General features: G+C 38.0%; 2 protein-coding genes across 2 annotated transcripts; both read left to right on the top strand.

Annotated features, from left to right (window-relative positions):
- Nucleotides 1-5,284, top strand: LOC107042267 (procollagen-lysine,2-oxoglutarate 5-dioxygenase 1-like). Its single transcript, XM_029126418.1, has 4 exons — nucleotides 1-178; nucleotides 2,136-2,589; nucleotides 2,680-2,907; nucleotides 5,164-5,284. The coding sequence occupies exons 1-4, from the start codon at nucleotides 1-3 to the stop codon at nucleotides 5,282-5,284; spliced, it is 981 nt and encodes a 326-aa protein (XP_028982251.1).
- A 93-nt stretch (nucleotides 5,285-5,377) lies between these two features.
- On the top strand, nucleotides 5,378-21,754 carry LOC107042266 (procollagen-lysine,2-oxoglutarate 5-dioxygenase 1-like). Its single transcript, XM_015263264.1, has 4 exons — nucleotides 5,378-5,420; nucleotides 6,790-7,243; nucleotides 7,334-7,561; nucleotides 21,583-21,754. Exons 1-4 carry the CDS (start codon nucleotides 5,378-5,380, stop codon nucleotides 21,752-21,754), a joined length of 897 nt encoding a protein of 298 aa, XP_015118750.1.
- Nucleotides 21,755-22,847: the final 1,093 nt, after the last annotated feature.

Here is a 22,847-nt window from a genome sequence, read left to right as displayed (position 1 = left end):
ATGACCAAATCTCGGGGTAGGGCGACCATCAAGGAGGCGGAGCAGTTCACCTTGCTCCGCCAGCACGTCGATAGGCCCATGCATGGCGTATTCTTTTGCCACGTGGAGGAGCAGAGTCTGTCCGTTCAGCTGACTTTCTCTTTCTTGAAGTCGGCTGGCTTGATGTCCGAAATGGAAGGTTTCATTTGTGCGTGCCAGGATGGTGTAATAAATACTAGTCTAGTCTATCGAAGTTGCGTTATGGGGCTGCATATTCCAGACACGCGATGTCGGTCTTGCAAACAATCCCCGGAAACTTTGATGCATATTTTGTCGGCTTGTCCGACATATGCTATCACGAATTATATTCATCGTCATAATGCGGCTTTGAAAGTGCTGTATTATCATTTGCGACACTTCTATGGGATAGACAGAACACCACTGCTGCCATATGCTCCAGGGGATATTGAGTCCGTTGTCGTGAATGAGAGCTGTAAGATTTACTGGAACTTCTCGTTTGCGACCGTCAGGCCAATCGTTGCAACGAAGCCTGATGTCGTCCTCTTCCATGTTGCTGACAAGATCATCTATGTAATTGAGTTCTCAGCTCCAGCTGAGAGCAATATCACGGTGAAAGAAGAGGAGAAATAGCTCAAGTACCAACCACTCCTTTATGAGCTACGCCAACTTGACCGAGGGTTCAAAGTGAAGTTGATTGTTTTCATCATAGGCTCTTTAGGGGGCATGAAGCAGTCTTTCATATCAGCGCTCGATGTCATCCCGGCCTGTAGGCGTAATGCCTATATATTGGCCGGTCAGATGCAGAAAGCTGTCATCCTTGGGTCCCTCCGTCTTACTAGGCAGCACGATTCTGGACTGCAGTAGAGTTCACCCTCTGGTTTGAGGGAGCACTGCTGCAGAGCGATTAGGATATGTTTCTATCACTTAGTTTGCTGAGTGTTTTTCGAGGTTAAGTCGGAGCCCTCGAGGATCACCCAGCAATCTCTTGACAGAGTTAAAAAATAATAATAATAATAATAATAATAGTAATAATAATATCTATCCCTGGTCTATCGGAGTCGCGTTGTGGGGATGCAAGTTGCGGATGCTCCATGTCGGGCCTGTAGACATTCCCCGGAAACTCTAGCGCATCTTTTATCGGCTTGTCCGACGCATGCAATTACGAGTTATATTCACCGTCATTATTGACACATACTACACACTCAAACAGCTTCTTCTGCTAATAAACTGGACTCTGTTGACACCGTGAGAGTTCTTGGACAGTGGGAACGAAATCATGTTTCTTTTCCCATCACTTTATGTATTTCAATTGAAAATACGAGGTATTTATCCTCAATACTTCGCAGATTGGTAATTAGAAGTACTAAAATAATTTCGGAGAAGGGAATAAAACAAAATTATTAACGTTCACACCGAACTCTTCTGAAAACGCAAGTTTACCGTACCCTGCGGTCTGTCAGAGGGATATCCATCTAAATACAGTTTACCATTTGTTTGAGCGAATGAATCAATACTTTTTGTAGCTGAATGTTTAAATGATGGCTAAAATGAGGAGAGGTCAAACAATGAAAGATTAAGCAATGGAAGGGTCAAACGGGGAAGGTTTCAACAGAAGAAGCAAAACGTATGAGTATACCTAATTTCATTTTGTTTTCTTCGCACATAAATGTTTGTTATCATTATTTTTTCATATCAATCTCGCCTGTTAATCCTCAATTATCGAACTAACGAAGATATGGCATTTGTGCTAATTATTATTTTTCATCTCCTCTTAGAGAATAAATTAGAAACATTGGCCATTTCATGGATTTATCGGAGCGAAAAAACATCAAAAACTTTTTGCACCGATTGAAACCGATGAAATAGGAAGCTACTGGAACTTTGAATTTTTTTTACATTTATCAATAGTTACCGTGAAAGTTTTGATAAAGGTAAAGGTTAATATCTCCACCAATAATTGGATAATAGAATTGTGCTGACTTGTTTGATTGACTCATGATTCATTGACTCTGGTTGTGCTCATTTTCCTCTTTTTGGACTATACTTTTGCATAAAGAAGACAGAGGAAGTTACAAAATGTGAAGGAAATTTTTCATATTTCACAATAAATTTCTGTTCAATTCATTTTTTTACAGCTAAAGTGGAATTGAGGTTCAAAAGAAATGAAGCATATCTCCAGAACATAGCTTATAATACCGTCCCCATGATAATCCATGGGAATGGCCAAAGTAAAGTAATTCTGAACGCTCTTGGAAATTATCTCGCTAGAGCGTGGAGTCCGGAGGAGGGATGTCTGAACTGCCGTGACGCCATCACAGAACTTCCTAATGACCATCAGCAAACATATCCGCCTATACTCATCGCAATATTCATCGATAGACCTACGCCTTTCCTTGAGGAATTGTTCGAAAAAATCTACCAACAAGTTTACCCAAAGTCTAAACTGCATCTCTTCATTCATAATAGTGAACCTTACCACGATTCTGTTGTTCAGAAATTTATTGACAATGGTGGAAGTGAATACAAAAGTATAAAGATTATCAATTTTAATGATCATATTGGTTTCTCTGCTGGTAAAACTCTTGCCATGTGAGTTGTTCATTAGAAATCTTATTTGTACATTGAATGCAAAAGTGTGGTATTTTGAAAAATATTATAAACTTTTCTCTGGTATTGCAGGCAATATTGTTTGTCGAAGGACTGTTCTGGTTACTTCTCGGTGGATTCTGTGGCCCATTTAGATAACACATATACACTCAAACTTCTAGTGGAACAGCAAAGGGGTATCGTTGGACCTCTTCTAGTCCGAGAAGAACAGACTTGGAGTAATTTCTGGGGAGCTGTCGCTGATAATGGATACTATGCTCGAAGTACTGATTACATGGATATTATTCAGAATAAAAGACGGTAAGTTGAATCGTTTTCCACTTTTGCTTCCGAATGGAAGCTTTGTAATCGTTCGATTTTCACATTCTCTAATTTTCTTTGGAAATGATGTAGAATGGTCTAAAACGTAAAAATACGAAGATTGGCGACCATGTCTGTATGTGAATATATCCACCGTCACCTTCCCGGTGGTCATTTTTTAGAAAATTGAGTAATTAAGTGGCTAAAATAATTTTGAAAAAATTGAAATTATGTCAGATTATAGGTCTTAATAAGGACTAACTCTCTGCACAATTTCAGCCCGATTGGTCAAATAGTTTTCGAGATAAAGCGATTCGTTTTTAAATCGTTTTTCACGAATATCTTTAAAATTATTGGACCGATTTAGATTTTTTTTTTTCAAAATATTCGTCTCGATGTCTTCTACCTAGATCAACAAAAACATATATATCCGTCCATACAAAGTTTTTGACATATTTCTGCTTTTCTGTTTTTTCATTAAAATCCTTGCACACGTGCTAACGTGTGCAAAAATCGAGATATCAACTTAAAATTTGGACAGAATCTTCCTCCCATGATAATAAAGGTTCGTTTTGCAGACGGGCTCCATCGCACCAGTAGTTTCGGAGAGATTCAACTTTTTCTGAAAATCTATTATGCTGAATATCTTTAAAACTTTGCAACCAATTCCACTTTTTTTTGCTTCCGAATGGAAGCCTTATATTTGAGCGATTTTTCGATTTTATAATGTTGATGGCAAATAGTCTAGAATTTTATGAAACGTGAAGAAAATGTGTTTTTAGGGTCATGTCTGTATGTATGTGTGTGACGACTTGGGTTTCTGGTGATTAATTTTTAGAAAATTCAACATAAATACGGTAAAATTTCTCGATAAAAGTCTGAAATTTTGGCTTATGGTAGCTATGACTACGCTTCACTTTGAGGGGCAATTTCAGCCCANAAAGTTTGTATCGCTTAGCTTGCTGGGCGGTCTTCGAGGTGAAGTCGGAATCCTGGAGGATCGTTCAGCGATTTCATTTACGAGTGTAAAAATAATAATAATAAATGGCGTAGGACCTTCCGGCTTGATACCCTCCCACATAATGCAGTGCAACAGAAAGCGGCATCAGTGAGATGCAGAACAGGAGAGGACTCAATGTATCGCCCTGAAAGACTCCTCTCCTGAATTGCAGCAACCCTGAAGTCAGCTTCTCCTCACCAGATGTTATGGTGAAGCGCGTTCTCCAGAGTGGCACAAGATCTTTAACGCATCTCACTATGTTATCTTCTATCGCAAGACACTCCAATAGCAGAAAAATGAGCTCATGGCTCGTGCTATCAAAGGCCATGCGATAGTCGACCCAGGTTATTGACAGATTGCGATGGTACTGAATCCTTCTCTACTCCTTTGGTGTCCTCAAGCGGAGTAGAGATGAATTGCAACAGCTGGACAGAGATACCCGCAAGCTGATGAACATCCACAGGAGCTTGCATCCACGCTCTTCAAATCCGCGGTTATATTTTCCGCGAGAGAGTGGGGGGCGAAGGCTTCTTAGTTTAGAAGCTCTTCATAAGCGTCTAGTCCTTGGTTCAGCTTGCGACGCTATGAATGGCTTGGATCCGCATTTGGAGTTTGTGCATGATCATGAACTCCGAGGGGTTCAAGCCTTTCTATATAAGGCAACAGACACTGGGACAGTTTCCCTCGGTTAGGAGTTTCGTCGTGGCCGAGAAGGTCAGTTAGCTAGCTGGTAATTCTCTAGCCAGCATGACCAAATCTCGGGGTAGGGCGACCATCAAGGAGGCGGAGCAGTTCACCTTGCTCCGCCAGCACGTCGATAGGCCCATGCATGGCGTATTCTTTTGCCACGTGGAGGAGCAGAGTCTGTCCGTTCAGCTGACTTTCTCTTTCTTGAAGTCGGCTGGCTTGATGTCCGAAATGGAAGGTTTCATTTGTGCGTGCCAGGATGGTGTAATAAATACTAGTCTAGTCTATCGAAGTTGCGTTATGGGGCTGCATATTCCAGACACGCGATGTCGGTCTTGCAAACAATCCCCGGAAACTTTGATGCATATTTTGTCGGCTTGTCCGACATATGCTATCACGAATTATATTCATCGTCATAATGCGGCTTTGAAAGTGCTGTATTATCATTTGCGACACTTCTATGGGATAGACAGAACACCACTGCTGCCATATGCTCCAGGGGATATTGAGTCCGTTGTCGTGAATGAGAGCTGTAAGATTTACTGGAACTTCTCGTTTGCGACCGTCAGGCCAATCGTTGCAACGAAGCCTGATGTCGTCCTCTTCCATGTTGCTGACAAGATCATCTATGTAATTGAGTTCTCAGCTCCAGCTGAGAGCAATATCACGGTGAAAGAAGAGGAGAAATAGCTCAAGTACCAACCACTCCTTTATGAGCTACGCCAACTTGACCGAGGGTTCAAAGTGAAGTTGATTGTTTTCATCATAGGCTCTTTAGGGGGCATGAAGCAGTCTTTCATATCAGCGCTCGATGTCATCCCGGCCTGTAGGCGTAATGCCTATATATTGGCCGGTCAGATGCAGAAAGCTGTCATCCTTGGGTCCCTCCGTCTTACTAGGCAGCACGATTCTGGACTGCAGTAGAGTTCACCCTCTGGTTTGAGGGAGCACTGCTGCAGAGCGATTAGGATATGTTTCTATCACTTAGTTTGCTGAGTGTTTTTCGAGGTTAAGTCGGAGCCCTCGAGGATCACCCAGCAATCTCTTGACAGAGTTAAAAAATAATAATAATAATAATAATAATAGTAATAATAATATCTATCCCTGGTCTATCGGAGTCGCGTTGTGGGGATGCAAGTTGCGGATGCTCCATGTCGGGCCTGTAGACATTCCCCGGAAACTCTAGCGCATCTTTTATCGGCTTGTCCGACGCATGCAATTACGAGTTATATTCACCGTCATTATTGACACATACTACACACTCAAACAGCTTCTTCTGCTAATAAACTGGACTCTGTTGACACCGTGAGAGTTCTTGGACAGTGGGAACGAAATCATGTTTCTTTTCCCATCACTTTATGTATTTCAATTGAAAATACGAGGTATTTATCCTCAATACTTCGCAGATTGGTAATTAGAAGTACTAAAATAATTTCGGAGAAGGGAATAAAACAAAATTATTAACGTTCACACCGAACTCTTCTGAAAACGCAAGTTTACCGTACCCTGCGGTCTGTCAGAGGGATATCCATCTAAATACAGTTTACCATTTGTTTGAGCGAATGAATCAATACTTTTTGTAGCTGAATGTTTAAATGATGGCTAAAATGAGGAGAGGTCAAACAATGAAAGATTAAGCAATGGAAGGGTCAAACGGGGAAGGTTTCAACAGAAGAAGCAAAACGTATGAGTATACCTAATTTCATTTTGTTTTCTTCGCACATAAATGTTTGTTATCATTATTTTTTCATATCAATCTCGCCTGTTAATCCTCAATTATCGAACTAACGAAGATATGGCATTTGTGCTAATTATTATTTTTCATCTCCTCTTAGAGAATAAATTAGAAACATTGGCCATTTCATGGATTTATCGGAGCGAAAAAACATCAAAAACTTTTTGCACCGATTGAAACCGATGAAATAGGAAGCTACTGGAACTTTGAATTTTTTTTACATTTATCAATAGTTACCGTGAAAGTTTTGATAAAGGTAAAGGTTAATATCTCCACCAATAATTGGATAATAGAATTGTGCTGACTTGTTTGATTGACTCATGATTCATTGACTCTGGTTGTGCTCATTTTCCTCTTTTTGGACTATACTTTTGCATAAAGAAGACAGAGGAAGTTACAAAATGTGAAGGAAATTTTTCATATTTCACAATAAATTTCTGTTCAATTCATTTTTTTACAGCTAAAGTGGAATTGAGGTTCAAAAGAAATGAAGCATATCTCCAGAACATAGCTTATAATACCGTCCCCATGATAATCCATGGGAATGGCCAAAGTAAAGTAATTCTGAACGCTCTTGGAAATTATCTCGCTAGAGCGTGGAGTCCGGAGGAGGGATGTCTGAACTGCCGTGACGCCATCACAGAACTTCCTAATGACCATCAGCAAACATATCCGCCTATACTCATCGCAATATTCATCGATAGACCTACGCCTTTCCTTGAGGAATTGTTCGAAAAAATCTACCAACAAGTTTACCCAAAGTCTAAACTGCATCTCTTCATTCATAATAGTGAACCTTACCACGATTCTGTTGTTCAGAAATTTATTGACAATGGTGGAAGTGAATACAAAAGTATAAAGATTATCAATTTTAATGATCATATTGGTTTCTCTGCTGGTAAAACTCTTGCCATGTGAGTTGTTCATTAGAAATCTTATTTGTACATTGAATGCAAAAGTGTGGTATTTTGAAAAATATTATAAACTTTTCTCTGGTATTGCAGGCAATATTGTTTGTCGAAGGACTGTTCTGGTTACTTCTCGGTGGATTCTGTGGCCCATTTAGATAACACATATACACTCAAACTTCTAGTGGAACAGCAAAGGGGTATCGTTGGACCTCTTCTAGTCCGAGAAGAACAGACTTGGAGTAATTTCTGGGGAGCTGTCGCTGATAATGGATACTATGCTCGAAGTACTGATTACATGGATATTATTCAGAATAAAAGACGGTAAGTTGAATCGTTTTCCACTTTTGCTTCCGAATGGAAGCTTTGTAATCGTTCGATTTTCACATTCTCTAATTTTCTTTGGAAATGATGTAGAATGGTCTAAAACGTAAAAATACGAAGATTGGCGACCATGTCTGTATGTGAATATATCCACCGTCACCTTCCCGGTGGTCATTTTTTAGAAAATTGAGTAATTAAGTGGCTAAAATAATTTTGAAAAAATTGAAATTATGTCAGATTATAGGTCTTAATAAGGACTAACTCTCTGCACAATTTCAGCCCGATTGGTCAAATAGTTTTCGAGATAAAGCGATTCGTTTTTAAATCGTTTTTCACGAATATCTTTAAAATTATTGGACCGATTTAGATTTTTTTTTTTCAAAATATTCGTCTCGATGTCTTCTACCTAGATCAACAAAAACATATATATCCGTCCATACAAAGTTTTTGACATATTTCTGCTTTTCTGTTTTTTCATTAAAATCCTTGCACACGTGCTAACGTGTGCAAAAATCGAGATATCAACTTAAAATTTGGACAGAATCTTCCTCCCATGATAATAAAGGTTCGTTTTGCAGACGGGCTCCATCGCACCAGTAGTTTCGGAGAGATTCAACTTTTTCTGAAAATCTATTATGCTGAATATCTTTAAAACTTTGCAACCAATTCCACTTTTTTTTGCTTCCGAATGGAAGCCTTATATTTGAGCGATTTTTCGATTTTATAATGTTGATGGCAAATAGTCTAGAATTTTATGAAACGTGAAGAAAATGTGTTTTTAGGGTCATGTCTGTATGTATGTGTGTGACGACTTGGGTTTCTGGTGATTAATTTTTAGAAAATTCAACATAAATACGGTAAAATTTCTCGATAAAAGTCTGAAATTTTGGCTTATGGTAGCTATGACTACGCTTCACTTTGAGGGGCAATTTCAGCCCAATCGGTCCAGTAGTTCCTGAGATATAACAACTTGTTTGAATTTCGTTTTTCCACAATATCTCAAAATCTACTCCACCGATTTTAATTTTTTTTCTTCAAAATACTTGTTTCCATGGACTCTAGTTAGATCGATCAACATATATACACCCTTTCACACAGAATTTGAAGATATTGCCGTTTTTCCGTTTTTTCATGAAAAATCTTGTTTACACAATAACTTAATAAAATAAAAAATGGAGATAACGAGCTAAAATTTTGTATGCTTCTAGTTTTTATAACGTAAAAGATTGGTATTGTGGATGGGCGCAATCGGCCCAGCGGTTCTTGAGATATTCAACCTATTGTGGAAATATATTTCTTTAAATATCTCATGAACTACTGGACGGATTTCAAATTTTTTTGTCAAAATGCTTGTCTCAGTGGTCACTATCTAGATCAATCAAAATATGTATACCCGTCTACAAAAAAGAATGGCGGATATTCCCGTTTTTTCGTTTTTTAAATTTTTTCATTCTTGTACGCACGATATTTTGAAAAAAAATGAAAATAGCAAGTCAAAATTTGGTGTGATTATAGCTGTTGCAATATTGGAAATTCATATTTTGGATAGGGGCAATCGGCCGAACAGTTTCGGCGATATTTAACCTTGTGTATAAATCTATTTTATTAAAGGGTTGAATATCTTCCTGTAGACACCCTGTAGCATGGAGTTACGATTGTATGCCTGTCACAAGGACAGGGAATCGCAACGGATTCATTCGGAAGCTTACTACCAATTTCATTGGTAGAAATAAAAACACGGCAAGGACTAATAACGCCAAAAGTAACGGTCACATGCCTTCTGTCCGCTGGGCTCGAACCCCTGCTCGTTCCATTAAAATCCTTGTACGCGCGCTAACATGTGCAAAAATCGAGATATCGACTTGTTGAATACAAGTCGTTCTATGGTTTCTAGCTGACGTAAAAATCGAAATGTCCACTTGTTTTGGTCGGACTTCACTTTTGCGCACTATGACATGGATAAAAGTCAGGAAAACCTTTTGAAACTTTAGCTTCCAGTTAGGATTATCAAGCAACAGTCCTACATCAGACTTGAGGTCGATATGAAATGAAATGATCGATATGTTTGGTAGTTCTTGAGATGGAATAATTCACCCAAAATTCTTGATAAAAAAAATTACGCATCTATATTTCATCGTTCATTTGANTTTCATATCAGCGCTCGATGTCATCCCGGCCTGTAGGCGTAATGCCTATATATTGGCCGGTCAGATGCAGAAAGCTGTCATCCTTGGGTCCCTCCGTCTTACTAGGCAGCACGATTCTGGACTGCAGTAGAGTTCACCCTCTGGTTTGAGGGAGCACTGCTGCAGAGCGATTAGGATATGTTTCTATCACTTAGTTTGCTGAGTGTTTTTCGAGGTTAAGTCGGAGCCCTCGAGGATCANTGAGAAAGCCATGTAATATGAATGTATGGTTTTTTCATATTCATTTTATAAAAATAGGGGAAAATAAGACAAAGCTCATAAGCATGTATAGATGATCGCCGCCGCACCCTACCCATGTGACCACTACTGTTTCTCACATTTATTTATTCTAATAATTTCTTTATTCTGACTAGGTGATTCACAAATGGTGATAATGAAAAGGAAGATTTTTCCATAAATAGATAATGATAGCTAACGATATTTTGTGTGACGTATGAATGGGATTGGCCTTAATATTTTCAAAAAAGGTAATTCTTATGCCTTCATTTTTTGAAAACATACATTAGAATCGATTCGGAAGCCTACTACCAATAAAATTGGTAGAAATCAAAATAGGAGAAAAAAATACGTGGAGAGTAGCAGTTATATGTAATTTGTCAAATGGCTTCTGTCGCACTGCTTGTTTCTATAGCCAGGGAATCAAACAGACGGCCATCGTCTTTCCTTAGTGATACGGGTTCATCGCGTCCGCTACTTATTTTATCTACTTATACCTACCGATTCCATTGGCGGTGAATTTTCGAACAGAATCTAAACCTCTTTGCAAACATCTTGTCTTGAATTATGATAATATTGTTTTACGCACCTGTATAGAAATATACTATATTGAAGCGGAAGCATCTCGGCAAAAGTTCAATATTTGTTGCACTAGAATCGTGAAACTTCTGAACTTTTTCAACGTGTGGTATTAATTAATGTCAGGATATTAGTTAAATGGGAGTGAAATTAGAAATACAGAATTCAGAGCAAAACAGGCATAAAAGTTATTGTAAAACAACAGCGCAAAGGCAACGTTTTATTTAACGAGACCGATCGCGTGCTGCAGCGCGCGCTTTTGAATGTATTTATTAGGATGTCAGTGTATTCGTGTGAGATATTTTTGATTCGCAGGAATGTCATGTTTCGACATAGAAACTTCTCAAAATTGAATCATGATATTGATTTATGTGTATAATTCTCTGTAAACATAATTTCTTATCATTCCATTTTTTCGTTGTCCTCCTAAGAAACTTTGTAGTGATTTCCAACTTCTTATTATTGAAAAAGCCACATATAGCTGACCATAATTGAATACATCTTTACGTAAATCAATACCTATTTTCTCAAAAGTTTGACCTTGACTTTTGTTGATAGTCATAGCAAATGCTAATTTGATAGGGAATTGTCGACGTTTGAAAGTGAAAGGGTACACCTTCTCACAATATAATGTAATGCGATGAATAAATACAATGTTCCCTGTTTTATCACCTGTGAGATTACGACACTCTAGAAGATTATTGGCTAGTTGCAGTATTTGCAATCGCGTACCATTACAGAGACCCTCATTGATTCTTATATTACGTATCAACATAACAATACAATTATTCCTCAAGCGTAATTCGTGTGGTGGCATATTAGATGGGTTGAGAGTACTCAGATATTCAGGTATTATTGCATCATTAATACCTCCGTTATCACAAATCTCAACATTATCCACGCTCGTGTAAATTCGTTCACTGTTTTTTTCAAAGAGGCTTACAACTCTGTGATTGATTTCTTCAACATCCACATTTCGAACCGATAATATAGCCCTTTTCTAAGATAATATACATCTTTGCTAAGTCACCGAATCTTCGTGCACCTATAAGTTCTTCAAATATTATTTTGACTATATCATTGTCTTTATGAGCTACGCCCTGTTCTGGAGCCTTCAAATTATTATCTTGATCATTCAGAGTTCCATTTCCTACTGTTTGAGATTGAAGCTAAATTGAGATGCCGGTTGGGGAAAATTGGAATTGTGGAAGGAGGTGGAAAATTAAAACACGCGGAATTATAAAACCACATTGTTGATATACTTTATTGTGGAATAACCCACGCGTCTTGATAAATTTTATGTTACACTGTTGATTTTCTCGATAAAGTCAATTGTACAAATGGTTTGAAAATTGCACTGCACTTAAAAAATGTCTCGATAATAAGTTGATTAATGATTTTGGTGATTGACTCGACTTAAAGTATAATTTAACAAAAAACAATAGAGAAGTTAAACTCAATTATCTCGCGTTGATGTACTCCGTTGATGTACTCGATTGAACGGTTACGTTGATACTGTACTGTGGTTAGAGTGATTCTCTCGGTATCTAGAACGATACTACTGACTTTTTCGGCGATTTTCTTCATAGCTGACCGTGACCCCGAAGGGTCCCGAAGTTTTTTCACGCGTTCCCACTCTCCATCGTCTTCTATGAGGCCCAATGCCAAGCATGCATCGTGATAAGTTTCATGGATTATTCCATTGACAGTTCTGAGAGCTTCAAAACTTTCAGCCCCCGCTATTTTTATTAGGTGTACAAATAAGTTTTAGGACACTTCGATTCCGTGTCAAAAAGTAATTTACGCTTACATATGATATGTTGGGGTTTGTTATGTAGTATCAAAACATAAGGGAGTCATGAACATAACCTTAAATTCTGTGAATAAAGCATGCAGACCGATAAGCTATTTATTAGACACTGCATTCGCTATGAATTCCATCAAGGAAAAACTGTTAGGAAAGCATGTGAATCGATTTGTTCTGTTCTTGGGGACAACATTGTATCTAAAAGTACATGTGAGTATTGGTATAAGCGATTTAATGAAGGTGATTTCGACGTTAGTGACCGTGAACGTACCGGGGCCCCTGTAAGGGTGGATGACTAGGAACTGCAAGCGTTGCTGGATGAAAACTTGCCAGACGGAAAAACAACTTGCAAAATAGCTTGGAAGATTCGAAAAGGAACAAAGTGGGTGCCACACTTTTTGACTCAAGAAAATAAAGATAGCCGACTTGACATATGTCTGAATCTTTACAATAAGCAACATAGAAAGTCTTTTTTGTGAAAAATTGTGACCGGCGATGAAAAGTCGATTTATTTTGATAATCCAAAACGCAAATATCATTGGGTTAACCCCGGCGAGCAGATGACATCGACACCGAAGCGCAATATTCACTGTAAGAAGATCATGCTGTGTATATGGTGAGATATGAAAGGCGTACTGTATTATGAACTTTTGAAGTATGGCGAGACAGTTACTGCCGATCGCTATCGTCAATAATTAATAAGATTGAACTAAGAAATTGAACAAAAACGTCCATTTACTGGCAAAAGAAAACGTCCAGTAAAAGAAATTTACTCCAATTTTAACTTAATTTACAAAATTTTCGAATCACATAACTATTTCTTTTTTAAATCGGAAAAAATTTGTGCTTCAAAGAGACTATATTTTGTGACGTATTTTACCCCTCTGCGGACATGAGACAAAAATACGCAGCCCTCGACGACCAAATCTTAGAACCAAAAATTGAGCGCCAGTACGTTTTCTCTCAAAAGGCACAAAAACTGAAATCCAAAATCCACAGAATAAACCAACAGAGGAACAGCTGCCGACAGCTCAGTATATCATCCGCGGAGGCGGCTGGGTTCCAAAACGAGGCTCCAAAAAATTATTTTGAAATGACTGGGTTCCAACAATCAAATCGTCGCTGCGCGCCATAAAATTGGCGTTTTGCAGGTCCCTTGAAATGAAAATTGATGTACACACCTCGCCATGGAAACCATATCACCCTCCCCCACGTGGAAGATTGCCTTCCGAGCCGATGGCGAGGATGGCAAGCACGTGGGGGACGGTGATCTGTTTTCCAAGGCTCGAGCATGTAATGTACTATTAATAAACATAATTATGCAAGAAAAATAAATGAACTATAACCCGTCTTATTCTCAATGAAATTGGCACTCGATACTCGATTAATAAATACAAAATAAATTTGACAAATTAAATGAACGAATTAAGACTCTATACAACACAAATCCCCTAACCACGATTTGTCAAACAATAAGATACTAGTCAGAAAATTGTAAGTCAAAATTCGTCAAATAATCCGAAATCAAAAATAAATCAATCGGTAAAATAACCAGCAAAATTACCTGAGAGTCAGATAATCTTGGTATAACTATCACCGCGTGAACGAGCGCGTCCACCAGAAGCGGCGAGAATAAGATCTAACGAACATGTGCTATTGAGAGGGGGATTGCCTCGAGAATGAACGTCAACAAAAAAAAACTACCGGTAACCAACTGAACATATCACCCGGCAACAAGACGAAAACTCCAGTGTCCACAAATGATGCTACAATCCCTCTAACAATGCCTTTAAATCCGAGATATTACCGGTCTCCGATTTAATCAAATATCTAATATACGCAATGTCGTTTGGCTTCGGAGGCCACGAAAAGAAAACAAAATTGAAACCTCAAATGGAAATATCACTGACCTCGAGATTTCAATCGCCGTTGCAACAGAAAAATTGATAATAAATTCATGGTGGTTTTGGAGAAACGAGAGTAACCAACACAATTAGAATCACTGAATTTAACTAGAAAAATCGAAAGTCTCCAAAATTAACCGAATAAATTAATCAAACAAAATCGGACCCAAAATTAATTCTGCCGAACAAGGGGCAAGAATCCAAATGCAAAACTTGAAGGTAACTAATGGCGTCAATCGCCATTGAACCAAGCGTCCTACAAATGAGAAAAATTTAATTCTTGCTCCTTATAAGACATTAACACAAATTCCGAAATATATCCCCACGGCTCACCGATTTCCAAAAATCTGCCAGCGATAGAAAAAATCTCGAGCCTTCTGCAGTCCGTCAGAAGTAAGTCAAATAAATCTTCAGGTCCCGATATCCAAATTCTCCACAGAGTAATATTACCAAAATCTCTTAACATGAGACCGATCATTTTGCACAGCGGTCCCCTGGACGTCCACGCGAGAAGTGTCGTTATCGGTATAACTGACCCACGCGCCATTGTTCCCCCAATCACTCTATGTCGTGATTGGTCCGCTATGACGACAGCTCTTCTGCGATTGGACGGTGAAGTCGTCCTCCAACCGGAGCCAAAGAAAATACAAAAGTCAAAATACGTCCGCAATATCAATGTGCGACGTTAACACAGTTTCCAATGCAAACAAATATTTTCACAAAAATATTAAATTAATAAATATCCTGACAATGGATATTTCTCCGGGCGTCTAAAGTCAGTCCAGGTTGATCCTTTTCGATGTATAGTTCGTTGGCTAAGTCTCCAATTACTTGACTCCAAATCTGGCGCCGCCGCTCGGACTTCCAGATGAACCTTCTTCTATGCGGGACCATTTCAAAACGTTGAATCCCAATATTTGGCGTTACAAAACGTCCAAGATCCGGAGACAACTCCAAAATTCCACGTCGATTCAGGCTCCATCACTCGACGTAATCCGATGAGCGGTGAGACAACGATTCGATACAAAACAAAAATAATTAGAACAGGGGTCCAAAAAATAATAAAACGACTCTCGCCTCGCTAATGAAGTGACCTCTCATCTGGAATTTTCCAAAGAACCGCCGAACGGTCGAAATATCAAAAATACCACGTTACAATTTATATGAATATTTGACACATTCCATGATTTTTGGGTATATCACGAAAGAGAAAAAAAATCAGTCATATACTAATAATCAATAGTTTGTAAAATCCATGCATATCTATGCTTGGGTATATAAAAACAATGTGTATACCGAATTTGAGATGAATCGATTGAAAAATCAGGCACTTGAACCGTTTTAAACGTTCAAACCATCCTTCATCCCTTTTGACTCCTTCTACCTAGCGAAAATCTCCGGTGGCGGCTTCAATATTACTTATTATCGACCCCCATTAAGTACCAAAATTTTTAAGCTTAGTCCTATCAAAATCCAGGGACTTTCAAATTTCACCGCGGTCTCCCCTTAATTCAGAAAGTGAACTATTAGATCGAGTCGAGTTAATTGCCCGCAAGCATTGGCTTTTGGAGAATATCTCCTAATTCAAAGAATGACTAAGCCATTTTTCTCATTACTTCTTTCGTCCGAGAGAAAATGAGAAATACAAGAGAATCACCATACAAATCGGCCCATCTCTAGGAGATCCAAACATATTCGACCAAAAAAACCCATTCTGAGTTCGACTATACGGAAAAATAATTATATTTACCTGTATTAGTACTTGTAATATCAAAGCATAGCGCTTTTATCTTGTCAGCGACCTTCTATTTTTCGATTGATTTCATTACGGCATTAGTTTGACTTTGTCCAGACGAAGATGTCAGTTTCGGAATGCCTAGCAATTGTGCCTTACTGGCACGAATTCAGAGTTTCGCTAGTCACTCGATTTTATTATTTTCCTCCACGACCTCTGAATCACGGTCAAGATCAATAAGCTTCTTTCCATCCCAGTGGAGAACTTGATGATCCGATAAGTTAATGGTTTCTTTCGATTCACAGTTTTCTTTCATACTATCGCTTGATTTTTAAGAATTGCATTGCAACTGGCATTATAATCCTCAACGTTCAAACCGATACTATTGATAACAGCTGTGATTATATGGGATGCCTTTCGACTACTGAAGTTCGTCCTGTCAAAAGCAGATGCCAGTTGAGATATCATGATATTGAATTTCTGTTTTTTAGGAGCAGGTTCTCGTTCATATTCTGATTCTACTCACTGTAATTCAAGGGAATCGATCATTTGATTCATTTCTTAAAAAAAACAAACCCTCCGTAAAGCGGTGAAACGTGACAATTCAATTATTTGTAGGTTTGGAATTGAAGCATTCTAACGGGGTAATTCCGTGGAGCAATGCCAGTCAACCTGTTTTGTTGAGAATCTATCCAGTCGCAAATAGGAAACTTGACAGTATTTCCAACATCTCTGATTTGCCAGATAAACATGTCATTGACGAAAAATCAAAATTACCTTATTACGAATCACTACTTTGCTACGTAATTCAATGATTAATTCATAAGACAACATCTTAGCTAACTCACCATCATCACCATCAACATTATCATCATCATCATCGTCGTCATCATCATCATCATCATGATCATCATCATCATCATCATCATCATCATCAGCAGCAGCAGCAGCATCCTCATCATCATCATATTCCATTCTAGCTGTTTCCAAATCATTCATAACTTCGTTCAGGTCTAGAAATTGCAAAAGAAGTTGATCGTTTAGAGCTTAATAAATTGAATGGGAAGATTCCGAGGAGAATTCTCTAATTACCGGAATCTTCGTTCGTATTTTCAATTATCATATTCATGACGACGTCACTGAGAGGTTGACTGACATCTGGAAAATAAATGGCAAATGAATGATTTGAATTAATTAGATGATGGATCACGGAAATTTGTAGTACAAATAAAACAACGCTGGTCAAATCGTCATTTACGCGACGTTTCGCTGATATATTTCAGCTTCCTCAGGCTCTGGAAAACATTGAATGCATAAAAATAAAACACACCTACTAAATAAAACATACTCATAACCTCAAACAGTTGATACATGAACCGACTAGTATGTCTATATTGCACAACTGACATAAAGCGGCGCCACTTTCCGGATGATCCAGCGGCGAAAGTCGATAACCCAGACCCCTACTTTCTCCTGGTCTTGTATCTCCTGATAAGACTGTTGTACATTCCACTCAGATGCTGCGTATCCTCACGTTTATTCACTGTCTTGTTCAAGCTAATGTGAACCATCTCACTAATGTTCCGTTTCGTCCAATTCGGTTCCACATCCAGGATTGATGTTTCCTCGAATTTGAAGCGGTGCTCAGACTGGTGACGGTAAAATGAGTGGCGAGTGATTGACGCGTGAAGTGTCAGCGGTCGACTGCTTGTCGTGTAATGTCACGAGAAGTCAGTGTAAATTGCTGTTGATTTCGTTGTATTTATCTGTTATAATGCGAATTTGTAATTCCCGTATGAGACCTGTATTTACTAAGTCGACTACACGCTAGTCATGTCAAGGTATATTTATTAGTTGACGTTTCGAAACAAAAGTATTTTTACTTGTCAGTTGTGCAATATAGACATACTAGTCGGTTCATGTATCAAGTGTTTGAGGTTATGAGTATGTTTTATTTAGTAGGTGTGTTTTATTTTTATGCATTCAATGTTTTCCAGAGCCTGAGGAAGCTGAAATATATCAGCGAAACGTCGCGTAAATGACAATTTGACCAGCATTGTTTTATTTATGCTCCAAATTCCCGTGATTCATCATCTAATAAATTATTATCCATGGAGTTGAACTTTATTAATTGTAATGATTTGAATATTTAAAAATGGGAGGAGAAAATAGGGTAGTCGAATTATCAAACGAACTAACCATTAGTACAAATATCTACTTTATTGTTATTGCGGTTGGTATTTTTGTCACTTATGAACTCACCCAATGGATTGACGCTACTCGATCATGCTGGAATAAAATGATGGGGAATTTTCGCGCATTGCCCTTCCAAAAATATTTTTTGATGGGATCTGATGCATTCTGTGACATTAGAACTCGTTGTGTTGAATAATTTCTTGAGTTTTTCTTTAAATTCATTTTCTTTACGTCTCTGACCAGTTGATATCTTTCAATCCTTATTCCTGTTCACTCTCTTCCACTCATTGTGCAATTTTTCAATTCTATCCACAATGTCTCGAGATCGACAAACTGGAATCTTTGATTGCTTCCAGCTTATAATGATTTTATTAACTAATCTCTTCGCCTTTTCCGAGATTGAGTCGTTTGATGAACTATGTTGATGAAAGAACAATTGTAGAACTTCTTCATTTGTTGGAAGTCTAGTGAAATAAATATTTTCTCGAGGAGGTCCAATCAAGTAGATATGAGCACTACTTAAATTTCAAGTGTCCCGTCCCTCACTGTAATGTTCAGGTGGATAGATAAGTCACTGTTTCAACTATTACTAGTCATAAATGTTTTTTTCTTTGTCATTTACGCATTGTTCCCGGAAACGAATTTTTCGAAAAAAAGACACTCGTTTAACGAAGAAAGACTACAGAATAATGATTATCCTTTGGTGGAAATATTGGTAATCATGTCCCCAAATTGCCCCTAAAATTTCAGATAAAAAAAAATAAAGTTTTCGAGTCATTGCAGATTGAAAAAAAAATCGCTCCAAAAAATTCATGAGACTTCGCGTCATGTACTCCTAAAAAAAAAGTCGGCAAGACAATCGGAAACATGATATTTTTTCATTTCGGATTTGACGTGGAATTGCTCTATGTTGTCATTTAGTTTTTTGTTCTTTTCCAATTTAATTTCGATCTCAACTATTTCCCATAGTCAATTACAATTCTTTATTTCAAACTGAATTTATATTTTGTTCATTACTTTTTGTCCAAAATTCAATGACCCAGTAGAAGCTATTGGAATATTTAGGTGAAATGTTGATTTTTTCTTTATCTAGTAGTGTTCTCTCAATGAAATCAAAATTTGAGTTATGCATTCGTGGAATTGAACCGAAGCCAAATAAATGTACTTCTAGTCGACTTTTTCTTGATCCAAGAAATCCGTGTTGACTCATTCAACTTTACTCATTCATCTTAGATCAACTGATTGCAATTGCGAGGCTAAACTTTAAAAATTTATCATTTAATGAACTTATAATGCGAAGGAGTGTTTGAAATACAAACTATACTCATGACGTAAGAATTCTGATTGAATGTAAACTACATTATTTAATGCGGATTTCTTGGGCCTGCTGTGAACGAAAATGACTATTTTGATGACGTAATTCCGATTATCAACTCAGTTCTCGACGATTTGTATTAATCATAACAATCCTTCGCTCAATCCTAGCATCTATTTAATTGAAAACACAGTTCAACATTATACATAATTTCAACTTATTTCCTTCAATCAAATCAATGTAACGATAAATATTTTGGAATATGCCTAATTTATTCATCTTCTTACTTTCAATTCTTGGATAATTCAACTATTTCACATTTCATTCTGTTTAAATTTTCCAGATATGAATATAAACAATGCAAGTTTTCGTCAATCTCTTCAGCCCCTCCGGAGGCTTCGTTCTTTATTTAGACGGAACAATTATTTAATGGTGATAATAATCTAGCTGTAATCAGTTAAAACATCGTCAATAATCGGTAGCTGCTAATGATCCGTGAAAAAGTGATTACGATGTAATTTCATATGCCACATGAGTACTTTCAATATTTGGAACGTCGATAATTTCTCATCTTCTTTTCTATATCAAAACTTTCATCTCGAGGAAACTTGGTTCTTCAGAGAAATTTCTCAGTATACTTCGCGATTCAGAAAATAGTTCTGGCTCAAACTGAACTTTACCTTAATAAATAATCACTATAACATTAAAAATAAAACCACTCTCTTTCTTGCAGACGGATGCATTTCACACAAGAAAAGTATAGCTTCCTGAAACAATTCTGACATCCTTTGGCGCAGTTCAACGTTACTACCACGAAATGAAACGCTCCATGCATTGATAACTTTTTCATTCACTATCGTCAAATACTCAACCTCTTCAAATACAATTCTTCATATCATAAGTGCAACATTTATCTTGAGAAATTATCCACTTACCTTTTCGAAAAATCAGTCATTCTGCTTCTAACGTGATTTTCTGGAGAGAAATGATTGCTGCTGTCGTTTATATTCCATTGTCATTCCACTTGTTCGACACTAGTTTCTTTTTAACCATACCCATGTTCATGGCAAATTATGAATGGGTTCCATTTACAATGTTCAATCATTTGTAAATGGACCTGTTTATCACGGATGTATCAATTTATGATTTACTCAAATATGACGTGAATTTGTATTAAATCGAGTGATGTGTTTGGCTCCACTTCTCACGATATTCAAATAATAAATTTAGTATTCATTCAAATTCATAGATTCTATAAGAATCCATGGCGTACTCCATAACAATTATCATAAAATACTGGAAATATATATAATATTTTATCCAGCATATGCAGTTATTAGCTGGAATATAATCTTGTCCAATCAAAATCAACGGTCATTTCCCATTATTGTTCATATTTTTGAGTCAATCAACAGACGTAATTAATTAATTTTTAACGGATTTTATTGCAAGAAAATTACAAACAACAAAAAAATTTTTTTCTTACAATAGGCCATCGCCTGAGGGCCTTCAGCCAAGTATTTTCATAAGTACATAGTATACAATAATAATTTGTTCGTGTAAATAGAGTATAATGAGGTGAAGATGGTACATTGAATGGTTCGGGTGAATGAATGAAGATATATTATTTATTCCGACACTTCTTCTCCCCAGATGTTATCATCTGATTGATCTCTACGGATGGATTGTAGATTTTTGAGGAGGGTGAGGGGCGGATATTTAAACCGAGAACTAGTGTTGGGGTTGCGCTTGTGGCAAAGGTCGAGAATATGGTCCAGCTTATTTCTTACAAAATTGGATGTTAATTGTTTTAATCTATCGTGGATGGGTTCGATTTTGGTGCGTTCGTAAAGGAGGGAGTTTGATTGGTTGTGGAGGGGATTGACGGGATGGCGAATTTTTGTCATTTTGCGAAGCGTTGTCCTTTCAGCAAAACCGATGATCTGTTGTGTTCCAGGCCTGGCGAATAGGAGGAGGGGATGAGCATAATCCAGAATTGGTCGGCAAATGGCCTTATAAATTTTAACGACATGATTTGTATTTAGTCCTTTGTTTTTATAAGTAAGGCCTCGAAAGTTGGAACCTCTGGCAATGCATTTGTTCTTCACAATACTGGCATGAGCTCTGAAGTTGAGGTTGTAGTCTACTTCAACACCCAGGTATCTAGTGTGAGGGGCTGGGAGGATTTGGGTGTTTTGGAGAGTGATATGGGAGTTGGATTTTTGAGGGTTTAGATAAAACTGAAGGTATTGGGATTTGGAGGGGTTGAGTTTTAATCGCCACTTGTTGAACCATTTCTGAATCACGTCTGTGAGGTCTTGGAGGTTTTTGGTTGCTGCCTCCCAGGTTTTTCCATGCCCAATTAGCGCAGTGTCATCGGCGAATTGAACCAGGTAGGTGAGGGGGTTGGGGGATAGGAAGGGATTGGCGAGGATATCGTAACAGAAGATGTATAATAGTGGGGAGAGGGGGCAACCTTGAGGGACTCCTTGTTGGGGGTGGAATTCTTGAGAGTGTGAGTTTTTTATTCTTATGGAGAGTTTTCTATTAAAAAGGAATTGTTGAATAATTTTGATGAGATATGGAGGGGTGTTCAATTCATTTAGCTTGAAGAGGAGACCTTTATGCCATACACTGTCAAAGGCTTTCTGAACGTCAAGAAACAATGTGTTTGATTTGAGATTATTGTGTTTGGCGGCCTGGATATTCGATATAAGGAGTGTGGGGGGTGGAGAGTGGATTTTTTTCCCCTAAATCCAAACTGGAAAATTGGGATTTTGTCAGAGGTGAAGGAGTTTAGGCGTTCTTTTATGATTTTTTCGAAAATCTTGCCCAGGGAAGGAAGGAGACTGATGGGTCTATAACTATCGACTTGGTGGCTGTTTTTGTTGGCTTTTGGGATGAATATTATAGTTCCTTTTTTCCATTCGGAGGGAAAGTGTGAGTTTATGATACAGAAGTTAAATATTTTCCGGATGTGAAGGTGGATTGGGCTTGAGAGGTTTTTAAGAAAGGCTCGTCGGATGTTGTCATGGCCTGGAGCAGTGTTTTTGCCGATTGACAACGCTTTCATGTATTCGCTCGGGGAAATCGGGGGAATTTCTACGGGAGGCTGTACTGGGGAATTAAGGAAGCCGACGTGCCTGTCATCGACTGAGTCGAGGATGAGATCGTCAAATGAGTTGGATACTGTGAATTTATATGCGTTATGGAAGTAGGAGGCGAATGCGTTGGTTTTGTCTTCGTCAGAGGTCTGGGTTTGATTGTTGTAGGAGATTTCGGGGATGGACATTTCGGGTCTGTATCTCGTCAATTTTTTAATTGTGG

Source organism: Diachasma alloeum, unplaced genomic scaffold (assembly GCF_001412515.2).
Source record: "Diachasma alloeum isolate Michigan unplaced genomic scaffold, Dall2.0 Dall_scaffold_00432, whole genome shotgun sequence".
Lineage (NCBI taxonomy): Eukaryota > Metazoa > Arthropoda > Insecta > Hymenoptera > Braconidae > Diachasma > Diachasma alloeum.
The sequence above is the reverse complement of the archived record's forward strand: the minus strand, read 5'-3'. Positions and strand labels throughout refer to the sequence as shown.